Genomic DNA, 16134 nt, shown 5'->3' on the forward strand with positions numbered 1-16134 from the left:
ACGGGGAGAGACGGGGAGAGACGGGGGGAGACGGGGAGAGACGGGGGGAGACGGGGGGAGACGGGGGGAGACGGGGAGAGACGGGGAGAGACGGGGGGAGACGGGGGGAGACGGGGAGAGACGGGGGGAGACGGGGGGAGACATTTAATCAAGTTTAAATGAGCCTCCACTTGGACAAGACAACCATCATCACATTTTCAATAATAATAATAATACATTTTATTTGTAGCACGTTTAATAAAAACACAAAGTGCCAAGTGCTCAATGTTGTAGTGCTCTAGGGTATTTGGAGCTTGTTTGTATTAATATGATTCAGGCTATCAGTCCGATATGTGTCAGATTATTCTGAATCAGGTGTGCAGTCAGATTATTCTGAATCAGAATCTGAATCAGAATCAGATGAAGACGAGGAGTCAGATGATTCATATGATGATTCAGATGATGATGATTCAGATGATGATGATTCAGATGAGGATTCAGATGATGATTCAGATGATGATGATGATTCGGATGAAGAGTCAGACGATAAGTCTGATAAAGAGTTAATCAAGGAACCCCAATCAATATCAGACGAGGAGTCAAACAATGAACCCCAATCCAAATCCAAATCAAACAACGCTTCCCAATCATTATCAGATTCTGAATCGGGTTGGGACTCTGTGACTGATGAAGAGATTGGGATCTGGGTGAGCTCCATTACATCCTCTTCATCTGCCACTTCTCGGATAAAGGGCTTGACCACAGCAACCTTTCTTCTGACATCTCTCCTCGGGCTCCATGGCCCAGGAAGACACTTCGTTTGACCCACCATCATGTCTGGTTCCTGCACATTATGGCCTCTTGCACCAAGTGCAACAGCATCTCCTCTGCAGTCAATGGTAGGGTCCTTGGTAGGGGGGAGGACACCCAGCAAAAATATGAATCTCTTGTGGATTATTGTGGGAAACATTTACCCATGTAATGTGTTTGAATTAAATGTCCATGTTGAGCTAATCTAATATTAAAGTTGAGTGAAACCTTACCTCGACAGGATTGTCTTTCTCCATTCTTTAACAATTCTATGAAATGGCTGCTACTTCAGGTCAATGGTTGCAAAATTCATTAGAGCTGGATGTGTATGTGATTACATTTCTAGTGAAGAAAAAATAAACTTCTACAACATGTTTTACTCCATTATGGTGCGATTAGACATTGTGATGTCACGAGTTCCTCATTCCGTCATTCATAGCCAATTTGATGAAAATTCTATAGAAGAAATTGACTAAATTTAGGAATAAGAATGCATTAATTTGATGAAGACCGAACTTTTCTCCATGTTATATTCCTTTCAAATAATGAATATCAGTAATGCAAGCCACTCTAGAAGTCCCCATTTATCTGTTGACCGATTATGATTCCATTGAGGCGTCCTGCCCCCCACTCCACCCCTCATGATGTCATAATGGCTGCAAGCATCAGTCTCCGTGGAACTCATTGATCTGCTGATCATCTCAGCAGTGAACACTCAGAGTATTGAACAGCGCTGAGCTCTATTAGCCGGGGCTAATTGCTTCTAGCGAATCCAATACCGCCAGGTCGTTTGTTGTCTAGACGAGACCATAATGCAGGAGTGAGTGGGGAGTAAGGTGTGGGTGTCTGTCTCCAAGGCCCCGGTATGTGATGTAATGGTGTAATGTGAACTGCTCTGTACTGTGCTAGGCTGGGCTGCTGAGAGCCCCACTGTGAGCCTGGACTTGGACACACACACACGCATCTAACCACGCACACACACGCACACACACGCACACCCACCCACAACTGTTACATAAACACTACTAACGGATTACTAATTCTGACGCTCCAGACAGGGTGGTAGGGAAGGAGGGATTGATGGATAGGTAGAGAGGGAAGGAAAGAGAGAGGGAGGGAGAGAGAATGGGGAGAAAAAGCCCAACTTTTGGGAATGGTTCCATAGTGGAACAGCGCCAAGTGGATGCCCCTAATCGAATGCTGTTGAGGAAACTGTGCGAAATGTGCTGTTACAATATTTTGCTTTCAAGGATCTGACTTTTCTTATTGACATTGACACATAATAAGGCCCATCAGAACCATTTGACAAAGTGTGATAACATGACCTGATACTAGGGAAATCCCACAGCTTTGATTAATTTGACCCACAGTAATGGTTTGACAGTGACAGATCTCTTAGAGAGGGAGAAAGAGCAAGGTGTCTCACAGTGTCAATGTGTGTCCTGTCCAAATGGAAAAGAAGGGTGTTGGTGTTTAAAATGTCTCTTTGCGTTAACATGGCTCAGCCTGTAGAGAAACGCGAGCCTGATGCCCAGTGAGTGAACGCCCTGGCCTGGCCTGACATGAATGTGGATCTGATGGCATGCCATGTGCCGCCAGAGTTCAGCAGTTTAAGAGGAACGAACGGCCTGGCTGCCTTAGCCTGCCATGTGGCTGTGGCAAAGCCCAGCATACTGCAGCAGTTTAATGAGAACATGAGTCAGAGGTAGTGTATGGCCTCAGAGGTTGGGTCATGGCAGGGAACAGTGTGTCCCAGCTAGCACATTTGGTTCCTTGAAAGTTGTGGGAACATATTTTTTGGTTTCTCATTGGTTCTGGTTGCCAAAGCCATAAGTTTTGTAACCGACAAAACTGAATGTTCTGAGAAGGAAATAAAAACAATAATATTCTGAGAACATGTTTCAATAAGACTCTTTTGTGATCAACTTTTTACAGGTACAAAAAAATGATCATGCATACAAAAGATAACCACAATCCATTCCCTCCCTTAGTCCTCATCCACCTGCTGCATCCTCCTTCTCCACCGGGAAACCTTACCTCCCACCCAGCCCCCCTAATCTTCGCCGATTGTTTGAGAGATTCAAGGGGCTATCGTCGTTAAGTAAAATAAAAGATGCAAAGCATTGAATATTCCAATTCATGCACTTCGAAATGAATTTTGTAACTTTACCGCAGAAGCATTTAACTGCAGAGCACTCCCACATCATATGAAGGAATGTGTATACCTGATTTATGGCACACAGTGAACAGTTGGGGACAATTTCACCGTAAAATGTTTCCTTGGTATTAAATACAGTCCGTGAACAAACTTAAAATGGATAAATTGATGGTTCAGATTACAAGATGCCAATGTCATATTTTTCCATATTCTGTTCGAGTTAAACGGTTGTTCAGATTCAATTAGATCTGTGGACCAGACTTTTATAATGGCTAGCTCCAGAATAGGAAATTTCCAAAAGGTGTTGATATATTATAGAGATCAGTCCTTTCGGGAGCCCAGATCATTTATTTATGAATCACATCATTGGATGGTTCAGTAGTTGAGTTTCCTAAGGGACTCCATAGGCCAGCATAGCTTACCTAAATTGTAAATATAGAAAAAAGGAGTGTCCTATCTGTGCTTGGAGTTTCAATAAGACTGCTAGCTTAGTTTGGATTACTTGGATTACTCCAAGCACAGATAGGACATATAGACATTTATTTACTTAGGCATTAATCATGCAAACATATGTATTTTTTAATTGTGGAATAGAATCAGTGAGACCTGCACAAATCAGCTGGGCTAGACAATCTGGACCCTCTCTTTCTAAAATTATCAGCCGCCATTGTTGCAACCCCTATTACCAGTCTGTTCAACCTCTCTTTCGTATCGTCCAAGATCCCTAAAGATTGGAAAGCTGCCGCGGTCATCCCCATCTTCAAAGGGGGTGACACTCTAGATCCAAACTGTTAGAGACCTATATCCATCCTTTCTAAAGTCTTCAAAAGCCAAGTTAACAAACAGATCACTGACCATTTCGAATCCCACCATACCTTCTCTGCTGTGCAATCCGGCTTCCGAGCTGGTCACGGGTGCACCTCAGCCACGCTCAAGGTACAAAATGATATCATAACCGCCATCGATAAAAGACAGTACTGTGCAGCCGTCTTCATCGACCTGGCCAAGGCTTTCGACTCTGTCAATCACCGTATTCTTATCGGCAGACTCAACAGCTTTGGTTTCTCAAATGACTGCCTCGCCTGGTTCACCAACTACTTCGCAGACAGAGTTCAGTGTGTCAAATCGAAGGGCCTGTTGTCCGGACCTCTGGCAGTCTCTATGGGGGTACCACAGGGTTCAATTCTCGGGGCGACTCTTTTCTCTGAATATATCAACGATGTCGCTCTTGCTGCGGGTGATTCCCTGATCCACCTCTATGCAGATGACACCATTCTGTATACATCCAGCCCTTCATTGGACACTGTGTTAACTAACCTCCAAACGAGCTTCAATGCCATTCAACACTCCTTCCGTGGCCTCCAACTGCTCTTAAACGCTAGTAAAACCAAAAGCATGATTTTCAACCGTTCGCTGCCCGCACCCACCCGCCCGACTAGCATCACTACTCTGGACGGTTCTGACCTGGAATATGTGGACAACTACAAATACCTAGGTGTCTGGCTAGACTGTAAACTCTCCTTCTAGACTCAAATTAAACATCTCCAATCCAAAATTAAATCTAGAATCAGCTTCCTATTTCGCAAACATGTTCCCCTTCACTCACGCCGCCAAACACACCCTCGTAAAACTGACTATCCTACCGATCCTCGACTTCGGCGATGTCATATACAAAATAGCTTCCAATACTCTACTCAGCAAACTGGATGCAATCTATCACAGTGCCATCCGTTTTGTCACCAAAGCCCCATTTACTACCCACCACTGCGACCTGTATGCTCTAGTCGGCTGGCCCTCGCTACATATTCATCGCCAGACCCACTGGCTCCAGGTCATCTATAAGTCTATGCTAGGTAAAGCTCCGCCTTATCTCAGCTCACTGGTCACGATAACAACACCCACCCGTAGCACGCGTTCTAGCAGGTCATCCCCAAAGCCAACACGTCATTTGGCCGCCTTTCCTTTCAGTTCTCTGCTGCCAATGACTGGAACGAATTGCAAAAATCGCTGAAGCTGGAGACTTATATTTCCCCAACTAACTTTAAACATCAGCTATCTGAGCAGCTAACCAATCGCTGCAGCTGTACATAGCCCATCTGTAAATAGCCCACCCAATCTACCTACCTCATCCCCATATTGTTTTTATTTACTTTTCTGCTCTTTTGCACACCAGTATCTCTACTTGCACACCATCATCTGTTCATCATCATCTGCTCATCTATCACTCCAGATTTAATTTGCTAAATTGTAATTTTATTGCTACTATGGCCTATTTATTGCCTTACCTCCTCACGACATTTGCACACACTGTATATAGACTTTCTTTTTTTTCTATTGCGTTATTGACTGTACGCTTGTTTATTCCATGTGTAACTGTGTGGTTGTTTGTGTCGCACTGCTTTGCTTTATCTTGGCCAGGTCGCAGTTGTAAATGAGAACTTGTTCTCAACTAGCTTACCTGGTTAAATAAAAGTGAAATAAAAAAAAATAAAAGACTGAAACCTATGATCTTCAGTTTTCTATCCATGGAATTAGTCCACCAGGATGGCGCTAGCATGCATGCGTTTTTTTCTCATACAACGCTGTTCATTTTAGTCTATTCAAACAGACTCCATTTCAAGGGAAACAAGCACTCATTAAGATCCGGTGTGGCCAATTAATGGGTGCGACTAACACACCTGAACACACTTCACAAGATAGAGGATAGAGAAAGTTTTGTTGAAGCTTAAAACAGAAGGTATATGGGCATCCTGAGTGGTGCAGCGGTCTAAGGCACTGCATCGCAGTGCTAGAGGTGTCACTAGAGACCCGGATTTAATCCCAGACTGTTTCACAGCCAACTGGGAGACCAATGAGGGGGTACACAATTGACCCAGCGTCGTCTGGGTTAAAGGAGGGTTATCCTTGTCCCATCACATGCACGCTAACTTCAGTCACAAGTTCTACAGTGTTTCCTCTGACACATTGGTGCAGCTGGCTTCCAGATTAAGCGAGCAGGTGTTTTGATACACAGGTAGGCAAACAGGCAGGTGAATGAACATTGCCTGCCTGTGACCACGATTCCTGCATTCTGCAAAGGCGAAATAAACACCTGCCGTGCTCTGCACATGAATCTGCATCTTTTTCTCATAATTTCATAATTTCTTCATTACAGAATACCTCACCTCTGTAATGAATACTCAGGGAGAAAAAGGTGTAGATTCACGTTCAGAGCGCGGCAGGTGTTTATTTTGCCTTCACAGAAGGCAGGAATCGTGGTCAAAGGCAGGCAATGATCATACACAGGTAGGCAAACAGGCAGGTTAATCAAAACTAGGACTGTAGGCTGTAACTCACAAATGAGCTAGGAAAAGGCTTAGTAGAGTCAAAACAAACAATACCTCACAAAGGCACAAACAGAATGAAATGAACTAAATAAGGAGCTGATGAAACCAGGTGAGTAACTAACACAGGTGAAATCAATGAACAAAGACAGGGCTACGTTCAAGGACACAAAGAAACAGAACACAACGTTGACTAAGAAAATAAATACAGAACCTTACACCAATCAGACATCAGACCTACAGGATGTAATCTCAGCTTCTCAGAGGTGAGACAATGGAGGTTGGTAAGATCAACACAGAGAATATTGAATTCCTAAGACATCACAGAGGAAATTCTTGCATACAGTTGATAAGAAGAGTCACTTCAGGGGCTGCCCTACGACGTAACTTTGATTAGAACCCTAAGGAAACATGTAGGAAACGTTATGCTGAAGTACTGAAATTCCCACCTAAGAAAAATGTTCTCAGAACATTATGTGCTAGCTGGGTATCCTGCATCATTCTCAGGATGTTGTGGGAGGGTTAAATGCAAAATAACCAGATGACAACCACGCTCTCACCAAGCTCGAAGAAACATATGGTTCTCAGAACATGATGTGCTAGCTGGGGTGTGTATGTGTGTGTGAGCACAGCTATTAATACAGTCATGAGGATCATACATGACATTTAGCCTCCACTGCCCCATCCACATCTGACCACATAATGATCATTCTACATACTGCATGTATTATGAAACAACTGAAAGAGCAGTTAATTGGGGTTTAGCGGAGGGAAATATGGTTGAGTTGTAGTGCACAGAAACAAGTCTATTGCCCTGGCCTATCGTGTGAGGACAAGGCTTGGTATGTATTACCAAATACTTTCCTTGGCTTTAAAAACAACAATTTTATTTTAAAATGAAATGCAATTATGTGTTCATTTGAATTCCAGGGACCTGTTCAGAAAGATGTAAAGTCCATTTGGGGTTCAGAGGAAAGCACATTGTGACCCTGTCGTCATTACACATCCCAGCAATGTGAGCAAGCAAAGCATTTTAATGGAAGAGAAGAGAAAAACTCAAACCTATTTTAAATAACAGAACAAATCAGAGCCTGATCCTCTGATAGCATTAGTTTCCCAGGGGACCCAATTGAGCACGGCACTACAAACTCCACTCAGACAGAGTGATGTAGAGGTTAGATAAATACAAGGCTGGTGCCCAGAGGTCTGGGTTGTATTTATTTAAGCACCCAACATTAGAAAACAGCCTGAAAAATGGAGAGACTATCTGAAATTGTCCAATAACAAACACTCTCTTTTGTTTTCCATTACAAAACGTTTTGCTACATTGTGACCTAAGAGTTGTTCCACATCAAAAAGCCCAAGTAAAGAGGATTTCAAAACCCACCCTCAGATTATTCTGAAACGGTTTCTGTAGTTAGAAACAGTTAAGCTAAGCGTTCCTGAAACAGTCTTTGTTGAAAGATAATTTGAACACTGAGAAATTAAGCTAATTGATTCCACCAAAATTGGCAATTTAATTTATAGGATTTCTATAATATTAAATAAATATAGTACCCAACATCATATTTGGACCAAACTGACCACCGACTGTACAAAAAACAAGTTACAAGTGTCCAAATTGGATTTATGTGTGTTCAGACAGCAGTCATTTGCTGACATGGACTTTTCCCAGTTGCTTTGAATGTTAAAAGCATCGTGTAAGAACAGGTTGGTGGGCAGACCAGACCAGGACATGGGTTATGGCTGGTTCAGCAGGGGCCATTCCATTTCATTTCACACATTCCACACCCACCATCTCAGATTGTTCTGAAATGGGTTCTGTCGTTAGAAACGATACGATAAGCATTCCTGCAACATTCTTTTGTTGAAATATGTTTTGAACGCTGAGAAATTAAGCTAATTGATTGCATCCAAACCCAACATCATATTCCGAACAAACCTCTTCTTAACAATTATTATTAAAAAGCCACCCACGGACCTCCCAAACCCCATGCCAAGCCCACCCCAATGTCCAGTATACAACATCAGTTCTCTGTGTTTGACAGGAAGTATGAAGCTGCGGCTTGGAGTATTGTTTATTCATACTATGTAATGTATTCTCAGTGAATTTGGTGATGTTTTTTTCCCCCTGTTCAGTGAAATTAGTCATTGAAGTAGCTTGCATTTTTCACCATAAATTATGCCGCTGTTCCTGCTACTGCCACTCTATTTAATCAATTTTTGTGTTTATTAAATGGATCACAACATTTTCTTTGCAACTTTGTGTAGAAAACCAATATCTTCTGCTCATGATGAAAATAAATTGTGTGGTCATCCGTACAATTCCTTTTCTTAGGCTTAATCCATGTCCAGGTCACTAATCAAACAACACATAAAGATGTTTTCAGAGTTTTTATTGAAAAACATAAGACTGCTTTGCAATGGATTATGATTGTATTATTTTATTTGGGTTATTACAGTCACTAGCCCCCACACAATGCTAGGGCCTAACGAAGCCTGGCAGCCACTGGGTAAACGCACCAGGGAGTCATGTAGGTGAGGCGGGTACCCTACCGTACCACATCAACGAGCCTGGCATGATGCCAGCTCTGGCACAGTCACATGGGAGGGTACAGGAACAGACATCTAGGTCATGCTACTGGCATCAAAGTGGCAGTCATTGTGTGTCAGAGGATAAAGGCAGAGGTGGATATTGGGAAATGGCTGGTAGTGGTGGTATGGTGTATGGTAGTGCACATGAAGCTGTGTTGTTCATACAGTTAAAGAAGGAAGTTTGTATTTATAGGCTCTTATAGATTTGTATGGCTCGCTATATAGATGCTGAACAATTGGAATGTGACGGTTTAAAGAGTCACTATCGTTGACATTTTGACCAGCTTTCATTTGGTTGCATTCATATGACCAACATAGTCCAATAAGAAAACAAACTGTGAATTGTGGCTACAAAATAATTTGATTCCTGATTTCTCTACAGGCCATTCTAGTTATTCTAATCAGATCACATTCAACAGAACTTGTGAATCACATCAATCAACTACTCCAGTCAAATGAATGTAGCTGCCATTGTAGAGAAGGTTTTAGAATTTGACTGTGCCAGAATGAGATAAGTTTGGCAATAGGCCATTTAGGAGTCATAACATATCAATGGTAATGAAGCAATACTTTTCAATTGACCTTTTCCATAGACAACCAGGATTCTCTGCCAATCTGATAGTCCTCAACTTTATTGGCTATGAATTGGATTTTGAAAGTTGACTATATCATCAAACTAAGGAAAATACAATGCATTTAATTATAAATGATATCTATCTGAAATGATTGTTCCCTCGTTTAATAACACAGCATAAGTAGGACAAATGAAATGAACTGGCTGCTCTGGAACACCAGAACAGAGAGAAGGCACTATTTTATTCTTCCCATAAACACTCTACTGAGTTAATGTGAACTAGCAGAGCTGTACAGACTGCTGCAGTGTGATGTTTCCCTCTGTGCTGATAGGCTAATGACTGTGGGCCTGTTTCTGTGTACAAGGGGTCATCATCTCATCTCACTTTCCTTGTTCTTCACTCGTTCCAGGCACTTAGCGATCTCCATTTGCGTCATAGTAACCGTCAGTTTGGGTCAGGACATGCTGCGTCTGGAAATGTCAAGTTGTTTCTGGCAGTGTTTATTACAAGGTGTGGAAGAGGGAGATGGAGAGAGAGATATAAATTAAAGGGAAGACAAAGAAAAGATAGAGGGATGGGTGAAGAACAGTGGAGGCTCCTCCGAGGAGGAAGGGGAGAACCATCCTCCTCAGTGAAAGATTCAAAAAGTTATCCTTTTTACATAAAACTATACCAAATAATTGATTAAAAAACACTGTTTTGCAATGAAGGTCTACAGTAGCCTCAGCAGCACTCTGTATGGTAGTAGCACCATGGTGTAGCCGGAGGAGAGCTAACTTCTGTCCTCCTCTGGGTACATTGACTTCAATACAAAACCCAGGAGTCTCATGGTTCTCACCCCCTTCCATAGACTTACACAGTAATTATGACAACATCCAGAGGATGTCCTCCAACCTATCAGAGATCTTGAAGCATGAACTGACATGCTATCCACCCAATCAAATGATCAGAGAATGAACCTAGTAATGAAAGAATAAGCCACAGCTAGCTAGCACTGCAGTGCATAAAATGTGGTGAGTAGTTGACTCAAAGAGAGAGAAAGGCAATAGTTGATCAGTTTTGAACAAGTACATTTTGGAATAAATGAAGGAGAAGCAAGAGAGAGAGAGAGAGCTATATTTTGTAGTATAGATATTTTACTTTCACTTGCTTAGCTATCAAATGCAGCTAGCTAGTTGAGCCTACTCAAACACCCAGTTCAAACAGAGATGGATGCTATGTTAGCTAGCTGGCTATGGCTATCCAACACTGGAACTCTTCCAAGTCTAGGTAAGCTTTTAGTTTTATTCATTTATTGCCACCGGGGCCCACCGGTGTAACTACTAAACTGCTTGCTGTACACTGTACTGCATGATTGTAGCGGGTTTACTATCATTATTAAATATGTTTAAGTGTGGGCCTCCCGGGTGGTGCAGTGCTAGCTGTGCCACCAGAGACTCTGGGTTTGAGCCCAGGCTCTGTCGCAGCCAGCCACGACCGGGAGGCCCATGGGGCTGCGCACAACCCAGCGTTGTCCGGGTTAGGGAGGGTTTGGCTGGCAGGGATATCCTTGTCTCATCGCGCACTAGCGACTCCTGTGGGGGGCCTGGGTGCAGTGCACACTGACCAGGTCGCCAGGTGTATGGTGTTTCCTCTGACACATTGGTGCGACTGGCTTCCGGGTTGGATGTGTGCTGTGTTAAGAAGCAGTGCGGCTTGGTTGGGTTGTGTTTTGGAGGAAGCATGGCTCTTGGCCTTTGCCGCTCCAGAGTCCGTACGGGAGTTGCAGCGATGAGACAAAACAGTAACTACTAACAATTGGATACCATGAAATTGGGGAGAAAAAGGGGGTAAAGTAAAAAAATATATATATATGTTTAAGTGTGTCATGAACCGGCTCGTAGCCCATAACAAAGAGGGAGACAACATGGAGATCAACGAATAACAAAAATATATTTATTTACTAAAGTAAACTATAGACAGTTAATAGTTTAAGTGATTGGTTCATAGTTCATAGTTCACTGATAAATCCATGATAATCGAAAATTTCAATAAGCATTTCTCAACGGCTGGCCATGCCTTCCTCCTGGCTACTCCAACCCCGGCCAACAGCTCCGCCTCCCCCGCAGCTACTCGTCCAAGCCTCCCCAGCTTCTCCTTCACCCAAATCCAGATAGCAGATGTTCGGAAAGAGCTGCAAAACCTGGACCCGTACAAATCAGCTGGGCTAGACAATCTGGACCCTCTCTTTCTAAAACTATCCGCCACCATTGTTGCAACCCCTATTACCAGCCTGTTCAACCTCTCTTTCGTATCGTCCGAGATCCCTAAAGATTGGAAAGCTGCCGCGGTCATCCCCCTCTTCAAAGGGGGTGACACCCTAGACCCAAACTGTTACAGACCTATATCCATCCTGCCCTGCATATCTAAAGTCTTCGAAAGCCAAGTTAATAAACAGATCACTGACCATTTCGAATCCCACCGTACCTTCTCTGCTGTGCAATCCGGCTTCCGAGCCGGTAACGGGTGCCCCTCAGCCCACGCTCAAGGTACAAAACGATATCATAACCGCCATCGATAAAAGACAGTACTGTGCAGCCGTCTTCATCGACCTGGCCAAGGCTTTCAACTCTGTCAATCACCGTATTCTTATCGGCAGACTCAATAGCCTTGGTTTTTCTAATGACTGCCTCGCCTGGTTCACCAACTACTTTGCAGACAGAGTTCAGTGTGTCAAATCGGAGGGCATGTTGTCCGGACCTCTGGCAGTCTCTATTGGGGTACCGCAGGGTTCAATTCTCGGGCCGATTCTTTTCTCTGTATATATCAATGATGTCGCTCTTGCTGCGGGTGATTCCCTGATCCACCTCTATGCAGACAACACCATTCTGTATACTTCTGGCCCTTCCTTGGACACTGTGCTAACTAACCTCCAAACGAGCTTCAATGCCATATTACACTCCTTCCGTGGCCTCCAACTGCTCTTAAACGCTAGTAAAACCAAATGCATGCTTTTCAACCGTTCGCTGCCCGCACCCGCCCGCCCGACTAGCATCACCACCCTGGACGGTTCCGACCTACAATATGTGGACAACAATAAAAACCTAGGTGTCTGGCTAGACTGTAAACTCTCCTTCCAGACTCATATTAAACATATCCAACCCAAAATCAAATCTAGAATCGGCTTTCTATTTCGCAACAAAGCCTCCTTCACTCACGCCACCAAACTTACCCTAGTAAAACTGACTATCCTACCGATCCTCGACTTCGGCGATGTCATATACAAAATAGCTTCAAACACTCTACTCAGCAACCTGGATGCAGTCTATCACAGTGCCATCCGTTTTGTCACCAAATCACCTTATACCATCCACCACGGCGACCTGTATGCTCTAGTCGGCTGGCCCTCGCTACATATTCGTCGCCAGACCCACTGGCTCCAGGTCATCTATAAGTCTATGCTAGGTAAAGCTCCGCCTTATCTCAGTTCACTGGTCACGATAACAACACCCACCCATAGCACACGTTCCAGCAGGTATATCTCACTGATCATCCCCAAAGCCAACACCTCATTTGGCCGCCTTTCCTTCCAGTTCTCTGCTGCCAGTGACTGGAACGAATTGCAAAAATCGCTGAAGTTGGAGAATTTTATTTTCCTCACCAACTTTAAACATCAACTATCTGAGCAGCTAACCGATCGCTGCAGCTGTACATAGTCCATCTGGAAATAGCCCACCCAATCTACCTACCTCATCCCCATACTGCACCAGAGTATCTCTACTTGCACATCATCATCTGCTCATTTATCACTCCAGTGTTGATCTGCTAAATTGTAATTATTCGCTCCTATGGCATATTTATTGCCTACCTCCTCATGCCTTTTGCACACACTGTACATAGACTTTCTTTTTTCTACTGTGTCATTGACTTGTTTATTGTGTCATTGGCTTGTTTATTGTTTACTCCATGTGTAACTCTGTGTTGTTGTCTGTGTTACACTGCTATGCTTTATCTTGGCCAGGTCGCAGTTGCAAATGAGAACTTGTTCTCCACTAGCCTACCTGGTAAATAAAGGTGAAATAAAAATAAAATAGTTGGTGATAATGAGGGGTGTTGAGAGGTGCCAAAACAAACACGTGTGGGAGGAGAATCAGAATTAGCTAAGTAACATAGATAAAACATTTATACATTTTACCTTCTTTTCACTAGGCAAGTCAGTTAAGAACAAATTCTTATTTTCAATGACGGCCTAGGAACAGTGGGTTAACTGCCTTGTTCAGGGGTAGAACAACAGTTATTTACCTTGTCAGCTCAGGGATTTGATCTTGCAACCTTTCGGTTACTAGTACAACACTCTAACCACTAGGCTTCCTGCCACCTCAATTAAGATGTCTTATCTACAGAATATGCTTATATGACTGAACTGTTGAAGGCTATGTTAAATATTATTCGCCACTATCGGCAGTGATCATAATTAATAACCACATACAGTATATTTAACTGCCAATTTAGTGTTCATTCCCTTCCCTACATTCATACCCATCATTCCAGTCCATCCTTTGATTTAGGTTACCTTTATTTCTTTCCTCTGTAAAGGCTGTCACGTCCGTGTGGCTGAGGGTCAAGTAATAGTGGATACTATTTAATGAAGGCCAAATACAAAAATTGAAGTAAATTTATTTTGATTTGGTTAACACTTTTTCTGTTACTACATGTGTTATTTCATAGTTTTGATGTCTTCACTATTATTCTACAATGTAGAACATAGTAAAAATAATGAAAAACCCTTGAATGAGTAGGTGCGTCCAAACTTTTGACTGATACGATATATAACATAGCATACGTGTCTACAGTATGTTCATGGTGTAATGCAGGGGTTCTTAGACTGTTTCATATTGGGAACCAAATGAGAAATTCTGTGTTTTCCTGGGACTCAAGGTTATGAAATATGCAACTATACGTAAATATCAGTACATTTCATTGCCCGTATGCCTAAAACAAATGCAATATAGACAAAAACAAATAACAATTAAATTAAATACTCATATAAATAGCTATTCATGTTTATTTTTCCCCATTAAAAACACTCATATCTGTCTAGGTTGGAACTGTTGCTGTTAAAATACAATTAATTATTTTCATTCTGAACTGGAATAAACTGGTTGATCACATCTATCAGGTTTTAAGGGAAGACACAGATGCAGACTGTGTCGGAGTAGCAATGTTTATTACAACAACAGGGCAGGCAAATGACAGGTCAAGACAGACAGGGGTCGATAACCAGAGTAGTGGGGCAAAGGTGCAGGACGGCAGGCAGGCTCAGGGTCAGGGGCAGGCAGAGTGGTCAGGCAGGCGGGTTCAGGGTCAGGACAGGCAAGAGTCAAAACCAGGAGGGCGAGAAAAAGAGAGACTGGGGAGATGCAGGAGCTGAGACGAAAAACGGCGGTTGACTTGACAAACAAGATGAACTAGCAACAGACAAACAGAGAACACAGGTATAAATCCACAGGAGATAATGGAGAAGATGGGCGACACCTGGAGTGGGGTGCAGACAATCACAAAGAGGTGAAACAGATCAGGGTGTGACAACATCACACGGATGTATAACAGAACACACACATACAGGCGCAGTTTTTGATAGTGCAACCCTAAGTAACGGTACTGTAACGCTCGTCTTCCTCCTCGTCTGAGGAGCAAGGTTCGGACCAAAGCGCAGCGTAGTGTGAATACATAATGATTTATTAATAATAACGAAGACGAAAAAACACTTGAACAAACTACAAAATAATAAACGACGTTAACAGACCTGAACTTGAGAACACAAAAACATGAACGCACGAACAGGAACGAACGAACGAACGGAAACAGTACCATGTGGTGAACAAACACAGACACAGCAACAATGACCCACAAACAAACAGTGAGAACAGCCTACCTTAATATGGTTCTCAATCAGAGGAAATGTAAAACACCTGCCCCTGATTGAGAACCATATCAGGCTAATTGAAAATGAACCCAACATAGAAACACATAACATAGTGTTTCCCACCCCAACTCACGCCCTGACCAACTAAACAAAGACAAAACAAAGGAAATAAGGTCATGAACGTGACAGGTACAGATGAAACATGATCAGGCCTACTGTACATCTTACTGTAGAAAGTATTGTTGAAAAAATGTCTAAGTTGGAACTGTTGCTGTTAAAATTCAATAAATATTTGTTTATTCTGAACTGGAATAAACTGATTGTTCAAATCACACAGGTTGAGGTTTTCAACAAGCATGTCTTTTCTGGGTTCAGGTTTTGACAGTGCAACAGGGAGGTCATGCTCAGCATTGAGGTCTAATCTAGATTTGTTTTCAACAATAATTTCTACAGTAAGATGTACTGATCATTTTTCATCTTCATCTGTATTTACTGATACTTACGGTTGCATCAGTAGCTAGCTAGTTTTTTTTTTGGCTAACGTTAGCTATTAGCTGTGTACAAGGCCAGGGGATTGTTTGAAAAAGAAACTCACATCTACTACTATGATAGTTAGTACTCCCTTATTTCTGCTTATCATCACCTGTTATAAAATGACAACAATGCCTTGCTAGCTGACTTACTTTTCCACTGTCGAAGCACTGTTTCCTGAAGCATTAAAAAGAACTCCCTGGGTTTACCGTCATGCTGTGGATGTTTGGTCAGGACGTGTCATTATATTAATTTGTT

At 42.7% G+C, this 16134-nt stretch overlaps 1 protein-coding gene across 1 annotated transcript in view; it reads right to left on the reverse strand.

The window, feature by feature from the left end:
- Positions 1-2290: 2290 nt before the first annotated feature.
- Positions 2291-16134, reverse strand: part of LOC129811134 (proteoglycan 4-like) — a 167892-nt gene continuing 154048 nt past the window's right edge. Inside the window, exon 3 of the mRNA XM_055862342.1 lies at positions 2291-2462. Within this exon, the coding sequence (XP_055718317.1) occupies positions 2291-2462 (172 nt within the window). The remainder of the gene's footprint in view (positions 2463-16134) is intronic.

The sequence above is a fragment of the Salvelinus fontinalis genome, chromosome 14, assembly GCF_029448725.1.
Source record: "Salvelinus fontinalis isolate EN_2023a chromosome 14, ASM2944872v1, whole genome shotgun sequence".
Classification (NCBI taxonomy): Eukaryota; Metazoa; Chordata; class Actinopteri; order Salmoniformes; family Salmonidae; genus Salvelinus; species Salvelinus fontinalis.